The sequence below is a fragment of the Eptatretus burgeri genome, chromosome 12, assembly GCF_056783735.1.
Source record: "Eptatretus burgeri isolate ZD-2024b chromosome 12, Ebu_testis_v1, whole genome shotgun sequence".
NCBI lineage: Eukaryota > Metazoa > Chordata > Myxini > Myxiniformes > Myxinidae > Eptatretus > Eptatretus burgeri.
In genome coordinates, this window is record NC_140972.1 from 93,110,600 (window position 1) to 93,124,474 (window position 13,875).

At 45.8% G+C, this 13,875-nt stretch overlaps 1 protein-coding gene across 2 annotated transcripts in view; it reads right to left on the bottom strand.

The window, feature by feature from the left end:
• The window catches only part of LOC147016144 (tyrosine-protein kinase Tec-like), a 72,874-nt gene extending 62,214 nt beyond the window's left edge, over nt 1-10,660 (bottom strand). For both annotated transcript variants that reach the window (XM_085848889.1, XM_085848888.1), the window contains exons 1-2: nt 10,511-10,660; nt 9,344-9,497 (exon numbers count right to left, since the gene is read on the bottom strand). In XM_085848889.1, the coding sequence (XP_085705015.1) occupies nt 9,344-9,487 (144 nt within the window). In that variant the 5' untranslated portion in view covers nt 9,488-9,497; nt 10,511-10,660. The remainder of the gene's footprint in view (nt 1-9,343; nt 9,498-10,510) is intronic.
• Between the last annotated feature and the right edge of the window lie 3,215 nt (nt 10,661-13,875).

Consider the following 13,875-nt stretch of genomic DNA (forward strand, 5'->3'; position numbering starts at 1 on the left):
CAGACCTGGTCACTCTACCTTGGACATTCTGCTTCTACTCTTCGAACAATGGATGGAGGCCCTCAATATCAAACATGAAATCAGGGCCGTCTCTCTGGACACATCATGTGCTTTTAATCAGGAGCATCCTGCCTTGCTATCCAAACTGTCTGCCTATGGAATCCAAGACCAACTCCACTCTTGGATTACTGACTTCCTCCCCTCTCGTAGTTAATGTGTGGCTCTCAATGGAACCCTTTCTTCTCCTCTCCCTGTCAAGGCTGGACTACCCCAAGGCAGTGTTCTTGGCTCCATATTATTCCTAGTCTTCATGAATGATTTGGGTCTCTCACTCTCACCGCAGGCAGGTCTGTAGTCTTTCTGTCTTCTATTGTCTCCTCTCAGGCATCACCCCCACCCCCACCTTCTCTGTCTGCGATCTGTCCCCCCCCCTATTATTCTGCAGGGTGCTCAAGGTCTGCCAGCAATTAATTCCTATTTTTTCCCAATTCTGGAACAAACTCCAACACTCTCTTCAATCCCACTCCTCCCTCCAGGCCTTCAAAACAGTTGTTCACCACCAACTCATTCCACAAAGCAGGTGGACATCGCATATCTGGACTTTAAGAAGGCATTTGATAAGGTACCACAACAGAGGTTGTTAGCCAAGGTGAGGGCTTGTGATGTGGCTGGTCAGGTAGCTAATTGGATTGCAAACTGGCTTAGTGGTAGGAAGCAAAGAGTGGCTGTGAGTGGGAGGATGTCTTACTGGGAGGATGTAAGTGGTGGGGTACCTCAGGGATCAGTACTCGGACCATTACTATTCATTATTTTCATCAACGATTTGGATAATGGGGTGAAAAGTAAACTTTCCAAATTTGCGGATGACACAAAGCTTGGAGGTAAGGTAGATAGCAGAGGGGGTGGTCATCAGATACAAGAGAGTATTGATACTTGTATAGATTGGGCAAAAGATTGGCAAATGTAATTAACCTGATCAAGTGTAAGGTGTTGGGGATGGGAAAGAACAATGAAAATGGAGATTACAGGATGCAAGGGGTAATGTTGGAGCGTGTCACATAGGAGAAGGATCTGGGGGTGGTAATATATATGGGAGGTAAGCAGGCAGCTATAGGTAAATCAAATCGGGTTTTAGGTTCTATAAGGAGGGGGATTAATTATAAATCAAAAGAGTACAGAAATTGTACAGAAATTTAGTGAGGGCCACATCGAGAATATTGTGTCCAGTTTTGGTCAACACAACTCAGGAAGGGCATCGATGCCATGGAGAGGGTTCAGCGCAAGGCTACTAGATTGATTCCGGGCCGAGCTTGGCTCAGCTATGAGGAGCGGCTGAAGGAGACAGGGTTTTATTCACTAGAAAGGAGGCGGTTACGAGGAGATATGATGGAGATGTTTAAGATCATGAAAGGTACAGAAAAAATAAGTGAAGATGAATTATTCAACAGAGTAGACAGTGATAGGACCAGGGGGCATAGCCTGAGAGCAAAGATAAGAGGAGAGTTAAGATGGTAGTAAGGCAGGAGACTTTCACTCAGAGAGTAGTTAATACATGGAAGGACAGTGGCAGTAGAAACAGTAGATAAGTTTAAATTGGAATTAGATAGGTACCTGGAAGTTTTGGCGATAGGGGGGTATTGGGATGTTGACAGATCCCTCTCCCTTCCACAGTTCTCCTAATGTCTCTGTTACCCACTGTTTTGTGTTTCTCTTTCCCACCCCTCTTGTCTCCTACTCTCCTTGTTCTATGTTCTGTGTGTTAGCTCTTATACGAGCCTTAACATAAAAAGAAGAATTCACTGACTCTGTAAAATCCTCTATCTCTTTACTGAGGATTCCACTCTCTGCCATGACATCCCTCATCCTTCTGACAGACAGGCAGCAGCCTGTTCGCTCCCCTCAGACCTTGACAAAATCATAAATTGCTCAAACACTTGGAACATGTCTTTCAATCCTGAGAAATCCCACACACTCACTCTGTCTCTCCGAAAGGTCCGTACCACAAACTCTTCAATCAACTTTCTCAACAATCCTCTCGAAGAGGTTCAGTCACTCAAACTCTTGGGTCTCACTCTCAACCATGGTCTTTGTTGGCCAAGCCACATTTCAAAATTGGCTTCCAAAGCCAGACTGGGCATCCTCCGTCACGCAAAGTACTTCCTTGGCACATCTGAGCTCCGATCCACCGACAAGGCTTTCATCCGCAACTCGACGGAGTACTGCTCTTCCCTCTGGGCTGGCTCCCTTGCCTCACATCTTGATGCTGTGGAAACAAAGACCTTCGAGATGATGGACTCTCGCACGATGAAGCTGGGTATGTCGGCCTTTCACTTTCACATCAGAAAAGATGGTGGTTTCTATCTTCTACCACATTCATTCTGGTCTTGAACCCTCTGCTCTTTCCATGCTTTGTCCCCCCTTCCGCCTCCCCACAGATTTCTGCAGGGTACATGTGGTCCACTCTCTAGTCCACCCTTCTAGTGAAGCTACCAAGATCAAGAATCACTGCTCACCTCCACTTGTGACTTGCAAAATCGAAGATTTTTCAAGTATATTGGTCAGTCGATTTTGTTATTCTGTCTGTCTGTCTGTCTGTCTGTCTGGGTGCAGGATATCTCAAAAAGTTGTGGATGGATTCGGAAAAAAAAACAAAAAACTTGTGGACAGGTTAGGTGTGTGACAAGGACGAATTGATTAGATTTTGGTGAAGATCTGAATCCATGTCTGGATGCGAGAATTTTTTTTTAATTTTTAAAGTGATTCTTCACCGTTGTGTGACGGGGCCAAGAACGATATATAGCACGATATCTCAAATTTTTTGATTGGGCCCGATATGTTCCACTGGATCAGGCATTGCACGGCGGAGGTATGCGCTATACCGAGTACCATTCTAGTTTTGTTCCGTCTCATGGCTCTTCCACGATGACAGAGCATGTACAGTATAAAAAAAAATACTCGTAAATAAAAATAAAACGATAAAGGCAATTATAGTTAAAAATGAAAAATATTTCAATGTGTCAATAGTTATCCTCGTTAACCTTTTTAACCCTGAGCTCCTTGGACTTTCGCCCCCACCCTGGGTTCCCTGGAGAAAAATCTGGCAGCTCGGGTACACGTGGAGGTTTGAACAGCTGCCGGTAAACCGACCACTTGGGTATATGAAGGTTGGAATAGTGGCCGGTAAACTGGCTGCTCAGGAATATGGAAGTTTGAATAGCAGATGGTAAAACGACCACTAGGGTTCAAAGGGTTAAAAGTAAGCAAACATATTATTCACAAAGGTGTTGCCATGTCGGACTTGCTTGACTTATTACTAACGTCTTGTTTCTTGGTTACAGGTCGCTTCCTCGCTACTTCAGGGAGTAATGCTCCTGTCTAATGTGAGTTCCAGCCGCAGCTGACTGTAGCTGACAGCCCCCGGTATGGGCCCAGGCTGTACAGGATTACAAATGGAAGAAGGGAAGCAATAAGTACAGTGGATGAAAACAAGGGGCTCCAACAGTGGTTTTAGCAAGTATCCCTGACTTAAAAACACGCACTGCCTTGTGGGGAAGCCTCTTGAGACAAAGGTTAGGAGAAGGCAACTCAGAAAACAAACTGCATTGGTTCTGCCTGTGCAGTGCTGCTGATTAATTATAATATCCCAAAATCATGATGATGGTACTAGCTCTGTGAGGCCAAGAGAATGCTACCACATCTGGGGCAGCCAATGTACCACTTTTCTTGGCCAGAGCAAGAAATCAGTAAGGTCAAGGGGATTGGCAGGCCAACAGAGATCCCGATGTGAAGTTCCACTGGACAGTCTGAATGTGTAAACGACGGAAGTGAGAGGTATTGAGGTGGCGGAAATTATACAGAGAAGAAGGCTGGGGGTGATGTGTGTTCAAAAGCCGAAATGGAATGGAGACAGTGAGGAGGATGGTGGGGAGAGGGGGTGTACAAGCTGTTACATGCAGGAGGAGAAAGAAGGAATAATGGAGTTGGGATCATCATATCGAAAGAGATCAGCAAGAAGGTGGTCAGAGTGAAGATATGGAAGGAACGGATAGTTAGGGCAAGGTTGTTGATTAAGAAAGAACTGGTATATGTCATGTCAGTGCATGGGCTACAAACAGGAAGGATGGAGGCAGAGAAGCAGGAGTTCAGGAACACATTGGAGATGATGCTAATGGTTGAGCTGGAGATGCTGCTGTGTGTTGCGGAAGACTTCAACGGACATGTGGGAGCAGTGGAGTTGGGTAAAGAAGAATGTTGGTAGGTATGGATGGGGAGTAAGGAATAGGGGCAGTTGAGAAGCAGATTAGCCATACCTGGTTCGTTCATTCTTTCAGAATCAGGAGAGTCATAACATTATATTACAAGAGTGGACACCACAAGACGGAATTGGATTTGTTGATAATTAGGAAGCAACAGCTGTTGATATTTAAGGAATGCAAAGTGATTGTGGGAGAGAATGTCACAACATAGTGCAAGCCTGTGCACTTGCAGAAGAGGAGGGAAACTTGACTCAGGGCCAGAAGATGATCAAGTGGTGGTAGTGCAGAAATGACATTACTGTCAAGTACAAGAAGGTAAAGGCAAGGTATGAGGAGCTTAGTGAAGAAGTACAGAGAGACTTTTATGGGAGTTGCAGAAGAGTTGTGCGGAAGAACATCGGAAAAGGGGCAGAGCATCAAGGAATATAAACCAGGTGTGGTATAGAAGGAAGTAGCAAAGACAGTCAGCAAGAAAGAGGTCTGGAAGAGGATAGAGGGGGACAAACAGATGCAGGGTTGTTGCAATTGTATTGACAGAGGAAGAAAGCAGCAAAAAGAGCAGTGGATAAGGCAGGGAATGAAATGGAAGCAGATTTGTACAGCAAGTTAAATAAGGATGGTGGAAAGAAAACAATCTACAAAATAGCTCGAGACAGGGATGAGGATAGCGAGGGCATGAAAGGAGGAATGGCAATCAAGGATGAAGACGGAAGGTTACTGAGAGAGAGGGAGGCAGTGCTGAAGGTAAGGGAAGGATTTCAAGAAGAAGTTGCTGAACCAGGGAGGAAACAACGACAAGCTGGAGCGACCAAGATATGTAAAGGGGAATGTGGGAATGGTGGCGATTATGGAGTCAGAACTCCAGACAGCGTTACATAGGATGAAGAAGGGGAGAGCGCCAGACATTGATGAAGTACGTGTGGATATGCTAAGTGTGGCAGGAGAGATTGGAGTCATTTGAACAAAGCTGTTGAATACATGTACGAAGAGAACGTAAGATTTCGGAGGAGTGGCAGACCAGTCTAATTGTACCAACATGGAAGAGGATGGGGGCAAAGTACAAGATCTGTGGAATTATCGAGGCATCACACTTCTAAGTCACGTCATGAAGCCACTAACGGGAGAATATGGAAGAGTGTGGAGTAAAAGATATGTGAAGAACAACAGGGGTTCAGAAAGAGAAGAGAAGCCACAAATGGAATGTTTATGCTGAGACAATTGGTAGAGAAGAAGTTTGACGTGCGAGGGGATAGGCACGAGGAGGGTATATGGACCTTGATAAGGGTCATGCCAACGTCCCAAGATAAATGGTCGTGCAACACCGAGATGAATAAGCGTGATGGAAGCAGAAGTTCGGATGGTGGAATGAGGAAACGAAGGGAAAGTAGCGCGTGGACCTGGGATGCCAGAGGAGTTCCGAGTTAACATTGGCTTGATGAAGAGAAACAGTCAGCCCATTAATGCTCATTATGGTGATGTAGCTGTTCAGCAGGACGGTCAGCATGAAACACATCCTCATGAAGATATTGTACTGAGATAATTTGGCGATAATAGTGGAGAGCGAGCAGCAAATGCAAGAAACGCTGGAGGAGTGGAAGGAGTTGTTCAAAAAGCATGGAAACAGGATTAATCGGAAGAAGACAGAGGTGACGTGGGTCAGAGGGGGGAAAAATTGAATAGCAGATTAGAGGGGAAAGAAATAAGGCAAGGAAATAGATCGGTGTACCAAGGTGGAACGATAACCAAGGATGGTCGATCAGAGGTAGAGGTCTGGAGGAGGATACAAGCCAATATGAACACATGGAGGAGATTGAAGGGAGTCAAGGCAGACAGAAAGATGGAGTAAGCTGAAAAGGTAAGTCCTAAAATCATATGTAATGCTGACTAAGCGGTCTGGAAATGGTGGCATTAACAGAGCAGCAACAACAGAGGTTGTAAGTTTGTGAGAGCAACTGGTTCAGGTGGATTGTGGGAGTTAAGAGGGCGGATATAAGCAGATTAGTAAACATCTGGTTGAAGTTGCCTGGGCACTTGGTGCGGATGGAGGAAGACCGACGACCAAAGAGAGCAGACACGTGGAAAGTGCAAGGCAGGAGGAAATGAGGTAGACTGTGGTTAAGATAGAAAGACTGTGTAAAGAGGAATGTCAGAATGATGAAGCTGGATTGAGAGTGGAGAGAAACAGCTATCGTGCTGGAGGGCAGTGGCGGAGTATTCTACAGAAGGCAGAGCAGCAGTGTAGGAATAATCGGTCTCACCCCATGTTACGGTAGTTTGAGGAAGGACACATTTCTTCTCAAGTAGTAAATGAGTTAAACTGATGGCTCATGATGATGTGAATCCAGGTTCAAATCCAATATGTTGTACAATATATTTTCATCAGTTGGTTATTAACGTAAAAGTAAGATCCCATGATGTCCTTTGCAAAGAGTAGGCGAGCTATCATGGCCAAATTCTAAATTCCTGTCCTAACCAGCAGATGCCATTGCATCAGTGGCATAGCCGTGCCCTCGGACAATTATTCTACCCACAGCCTTGTTCTGCATACGAATGAAGAAGAACGAAAAAGGACACATCTCAAAATGTTGTTCTGCATGTAATGCATGTGTAAGCTCTTCCATGAGAATTACATCAATGTCAGAAAAAGGTGGAAAAGCTGGAGGGGGTGTAAGGAATGGGGGCGATCAAAGCTCGTATCCAGATCTGCAAAGTGGATTCCATATCCGGAATCAAGATTCTGGCCAATCCCTGGAAGATCTGCAGTACCTGGAGCAGTGGAGCTGCTAAGTCTCACATTCTGTCAACAACCTGTCTTGGAAAACATCACATTGCCAAATTGGCCTCAAAAGCAGGCTCAATCCATACATGGGGGCCATAATCTGTGCAGAGCATTGGTGCTGCCTTCGCAGTCTCCTTGGCTATTGGGCACAATCCTGGACAGGTCGCCACTCCGACACAGCACACCAGCATGCTGGCACTCATTTTGCCGACCTTGGAAGGATGACAGGCAGAGCCAACCCCACCTGATATTAATGCAACAGCCAAGTGAGATTTGAAATCAGGATCCAAGGATCCCAAGCTCACCACCCCAACCACTCAGCCAACACTAGGCGTAATACGAAAGCAGGCTGATGCCTCGATATTCCCGACAAAGCTAAAGGGGCTGTCACACCTTGACGTTTTAGCCAGCGTATGGCAAGGTCTCAAAATATATGTAAAACGCTGGCATACGCTGAACTATTGATGTTTTAAAAAAACTTTTGGGCATATAAGAACGTGTTGGACGTATGCATAACGTATTAGTAATGTACACAGAACGTTTTAATCACATATAGATAGCTTATACCAACGAATGGTGAGTGTGTTGTCGGTGTTCACAACCTATGCCCAACGATAGTCTAACTTATGCATAGCGCGGCAGTGTATCGCCTACGATCACGTGGCGTAGGCTGTTAATAGGCTGTGGTTCAAAGATTCAACTCATAACCGCACTAGACATCGAAGTATGAAGCCGCTGTCACACCTTGACGTTTTAGCCAGCGTATGCCGACGTATGAAAAATTTGCCGAATCAAGCTGGCACACGTCGAATACGTTATGGGTAAGTTTTGTATACGTTAAGAGCACGCTGGCATACGTCGTAGTTTTCTGGCATATGTCGTCATACGCCGAGTACGTCAAGAAATTTTCAGCATGTTGAAAATTTCTCGAAGTACTCGACGTATGACACACGTTCCGCATACGCTGGCATAAGTTGTAGGCATGCTACGCAATCGTTGACACACGTTACTTGTAAGTTACTCATAAGTCGAAACACGTCGACGTAATGGTTAGCGTCAGTGTTCCAGACTCCCTGGTTTTTTTTTTCTTCGGTATGACAGTGATGTTGACACTTCGTTTTCTAGTGCGGTTATAATTTAAATCGTTGAGCGGCAGCCTATTAATTATATTATATTATAACTGCACTAGAAATCGAAGTGTCAACATCACCGTCATACCGAAGAAGAAGAAAAAAAAACAAACAAACAGGGAGTCTGGAACACTGACGCTAACCATTACCTCGACGTGTTTCGACTTATGAGGAACTTACAAGTAACGCGTGTGGACGTGTGTCAACGATCGCGTAACGTGCCTACAACACGTTACTCATAGGTTAGAAATAAGTTTCGGGTACGCTAAACATTACCTCGATGTGTTTCGACTTATGAGTAACTTGCAAGTAACGTGTGTCGACGTGTGTCAACGATCGCATAATGTGCCTACAACTTATGGCCAGCGTTATGCGGAACGTGTGAGTCATACGTCGAAAAATTTCAAGCATGGAAAATTTGTCTAACACCTTGGCGTACTACGACGTATGCCAGCATATAAAGACATATACCAGCGTACTACGAAAAAAAAGCCAGCTTACTACGACGTATGCCAGCGTGCTCTTAACGTATACAAACTTACCCATAACGTATTCGGCGTGTGCCAGCGTTTTAGCTAAATTTTGTATACGTCAGGCATACGATGGCTAAATCGTCAAGGTGTGACAGGGCCTTAACCAAGTTCACCCTGAGCTGCTCAGAGCTCATTACTCTGTGTATGGCCTTCATCTGAAGTATCTTGGACTATGGGTCCCCACTTTTGGAGGATGCAGCTGCTTCCCATCTTGCTCCCCCGGAGGTGATTTAATCCATGGCTGGGTTGTTACCACCATCTCTTGGCAGAGGGCAGAGTGCTGAGCTTCTACTTCTTACCCATCACTGGAAGGTTGAAGGACTCACTTTTCCATTCCCTCACCCATGGCCTCACTCCTCCCATCCCTCTTTCCTCTCCAAACCCACAAAGGTTCCATGCATTATCCCAAAATGTTACACCTGGTTACCTTCCCCAATTCTAAGCTGAATGTCAGATTGATCCTCTGTCAGAGTGTGAACCTGCTGCCCTTCTGTTGTTTCGGAACCAAACGCTCCTCCATGAGCATTTGGTTCCTCAACCTCTGGATACAAAAATTTTTAAACACCATGAGCTTTTGGCACAACTTGCACAAACCATGCGGTCAGAAGCCCAGCTCACCCCAGTTTCCTTGCTATGTGTGCTCACCTCCAATGACCCTTCGTAGTAGCAAAGCCGTGCCCGGGTGAGCACGAACACGCGCTCCTTGTAGTTACACGGAGACGCGAAATTTTTCTGCTGAGACCGCTTCACCAACAGGGCCTTCAGCAGCTCCTCTCCACCAACACTCATTGCAGACGCACTGCACAGGGTCAGGAGGTCCCACAAGGTTAACTCCTGCTGCAACACTTTTACAGGGTGAACCATAGGTAACTCCGTAAACTTGTGATTCAAACAAATATATCTTTCTTGTACAGTATTCACACTTTGATGTTTTTTCATTCTCTTTTAAATTAGCTGAAAATTCTGATATTGGCAGTGTTCTCACCTGTTGACCATTGGCAAGCACCAAGTGGTTTTACAAAAATGATAACGTGTTCATTCCATTGGTGGGAGCCAGTTCTCCCACCAATGGAATGAACCACCTCGGAGTGCAGAGATCATTGCATCATGCACCTATTACAAGGAGAGGGTAGACCCACGGATCCATGATTATGAAGTACTTATAACTCACACAATAGTTAATATTATATACATTACAGTATTAATGTCTCTCAAGACACACTGGGGTGGATGATCAACTCCAATTTAGCAGCACAAGTTTACAACTCAGTTGCATACGTAATTTGTGTACACGTTACAAAGTCTTACTTTCTTTACCATTTAAAACTGTCTGGAGAGGAATTATATTTGCAGCATACAGTTTGTACAGTGATCTTGGAGAAGTGGAGTTAGAGCACCACCACCACAACTACCTCTATGAGTATGACCTTTTTGTACTCGGTACTTTCCCCGTTAATTCCATCTTGTTGTGGGATTTGATTCCACTTCAATGTTAAGCAATATGGACTGAAGTTAATAATCTGGGTCCACAAGTATCGTTCTTGTTGGACATTCGGGTGTGCCCCCTCTCATACCCCCTTCCTTTTCCTGCCCGTTTCCCCATCGCCCTGCAGAGACATTTACCCAGATTGCACAGAAAATTCCATCGAAAGCAACCCAACATCGGCGATGGCAAAAATCCCAGTTCCTCGGAACCCATGGAAAGAGCCGTTAATGGAGCCTCAAGGTGATACGTGCTTCCCAGGCCGCGGGGACAGGTAGACGCGCGTTCAGCGGTCCCACGATGAGTAAACAAACCCCCACTGGACTCACCTGGACCCCGTGTCAATGGCCACGGTAGCGGGACTTGCAAGAGGATGGTTACAAGTGTGATAATTGTCACTTGGTCGAGACCATGTACCGGCACTTCCTCTTACACGCAGGGCATGGACGGGAAGGAAAAGCGGTTTTTCCGCAAACCATGTGGTGAGCCGCCTCAACTTTGGTCATCAATAAAGCATACATATATATATATATATATATATATATATATATATATATATATATATATATAAAATTAATATAAACATATATTATACAAAACATTATACAGATAAATATATATATAATTAATATAAACATATATATTATACAATACATTATATATATAAATATATATATATATATATATAATTAATATAAACATATTATACAATATATATATATATATATATATATATATATATATATATATATATTATCCAATACATTATATGTAATTAATATAAACATATATTATACAATACATTATATATATAAACCTAAATTATACAATTCAATATATATATATATATATATATATATATATATATATATATATATATATATATATATATATATATATATATATATTGTTGTGGTTACCAAATTCGCAAACCACCATTCAGGTCCCTTAGGTGAGATATCTCGGTAAGTATATGTGTAGTTAGGCCCAAACCCGTTGTCTAGTGGGAATACATGTCATTTATGCGTGCTGCGACTCTTCAGGATAGCCGTTTTTCTTTTACTATCTTTGTTTTGGACCAACCGCCATTGTTACCACCACCAACCACAACATCAACCACCCACCGCGGCGCCGCTTCACATCACACCTCGCAACCGTCGCATCGCCACCGTTCTTGCGCCGCTTGTGGGTACCGGTGTTGGACTCGTGCAGGGCGCGCGCCGAACAGCGTGTACAAAACCACGGATTTTCCGCTTCAAAAACGGATCAAAAACGACACACGCCCACTTTTGTTTCGTCCAATCGGTGAGCGAGGGGCGATTTGGCCCCGCCTCCAGGGCGTTGGAGGGCGATCGCCATATGCAAATTTATGGATCAAAATGGATTCACGCCCACTTTTTCTCGGACCAATGGGGAGCGAGGTGAAAGGTCGAAGGCAGGGGGTCAAGAGCGAAGCCACGGGGCTTATATAAGCGACCGCGTTCGTCAAGTCGAGGGAGTTAAGACTTCGCAGCCGGTGGAGTTGGGAAGAAGAAGCAAGAAGGAGTTGGTCGTCGTCGTGTGCGTTGGAGTCGGAGCGAAGGGGACGGAGCTGTGGAGAGGCGGCGAGGGCAGACGAGGGGGTGCTCGCGTCGTGCCGGGAGCTGCACACCAGGGAGGCCGACGGCGCGACCTGGTCGAGGTGGAGACGCTCGTCGCGGGACTCGAGGCAGAGTAGAAATCCTCCTCTATACCCCGAGCATCAGCAACCCCCTCCTGTTTCCCCCCGCGCTGAGATAGTGCGACCAAGGGGGCCCCTTTCCCACCCCCGACCAGACACTGCCCGCGAGGCCCGCGGAGTTGAGGCACCATCGCCGCTCCGCGTCTCATCACCAGACGGGTAGGCCCGACCCGGTCTCGGCCTCAGGCCCGCCTCATCTTTGAGGGTGTTCTTTTCCTTGGTTTTGGGTATGTGTTGTCGGCGCCGTCTGTGAAGTAAAATTGTATAAGTGTTGCCGTGTGCTCGCGTAATCGGTATTAGATCTGCATTGTCGCATTTGCTTTTTGTGTAAAATTGCATTGTGTTTCTTTTCCTTTTCTATGTGCTTTTGGTGGAATTGAATATGTGTGCTTTCCGTTCATCGCGAATAAATGTGCTTTGTGTTGAACTGTTTCCCGCTTCGCTTCGTCATTTCTTTCATTGAATCCTCATCTTGCTTCACGTAAAGGGTTGGTAGTGGGCTGAATACGCCCGATAATTAATCGAACCGTCGAGGTCGACGAATAACACCGCTCGGTTATCCCGATAGTACGGAACGGGTCGCTTAAGTGGCCCGTGTCCGAAGTCGACCTGCGGCAAGGTGCGATCGCCCGGTCTACCCTCCGTGTGGGTACTTAGGTAGGTCGAATTTGGCGAGCAACCCTATCCCACGCGGGGGCTGATTGGCTCGATCGCGGTGAGACCGAAAGGTCCACCCGTGACTGGTTCTCGGCGTTAGTCCGAGAGGGTCACGACTGGATTGTCCGTCCGGTGGGCGACGTGCCGCGATTCGAGTCACGTGGCCGTCAGCACGCCGGCGGGCGCGAAATCCGCAACAATATATATATATATATATATATATATATATATATATATATATATATATATATATATATATATATATATATATATATATATATATATATATATATATATATATATATATATCTTAACTTGTGGAGCTTTTCTTGATTGCTTTATGCAGCTTTCTTTCGCTGGAAGAGCTTGGGAGTAATATATATATATATATATATATATATATATATATATATATATATATATTGTTGCGGATTCGCGCCCGCCGGCGTGCTGACGGCCACGTAACTCGAATCGCGGCACGTCGCCCACCGGACGGACAATCCAGTCGTGACCCTCTCGGACTAACGCCGGGAACCAGTCACGGGTGGACCTTTCGGTCTCACCGCGATCGAGCCAATCAGCCCCCGCGTGGGATAGGGTTGCTCGCCAAATTCGACCTACCTAAGTACCCACGCGGAGGGTAGACCGGGCGATCGCACCTCGCCGCAGGTCGACTTCGGACACGGGCCACTTAAGCGACCCGTTCCGTACTATCGGGATAACCGAGCGGTGTTATCGTCGACCTCGACGGTTCGATTAATTATCGGGCGTATTCAGCCCACTACCAACCCTTTACGTGAAGCAAGATGAGGATTCAATGAAGGAAATGACGAAGCGAAGCGGGAAACAGTTCAACACAAAGCACATTTATTCGCGCTGAACGGAAAGCACACATATTCAATTCCACCAAAAGCACATAGAAAAGAAAAACACAATGCAATTTACACAAAAAGCAAATGCGACAATGCAGATCTAATACCGATTACACGAGCACACGGCAACACTTATACAATTTTACTTCACAGACGGCGCCGACAACACATACCCAAAACCAAGGAAAAGAATACCCTCAAGGATGAGGCGGGCCTGAGGCCGAGACCGGGTCGGGCCTACCCGTCTGGTGATGAGACGCGGAGCGGCGATGGTGCCTCAACTCCGCGGGCCTCGCGGGCAGTGTCTGGTAGGGGGTGGGAAAGGGGCCCCATTGGTCGCACTATCTCAGCGCGGGGGGAAACAGGAGGGGGTTGCTGATGCTCGGGGTATAGAGGATTCCTACTCTGCCTCGAGTCCCGCGACGAGCGTCTCCACCTCGGCCAG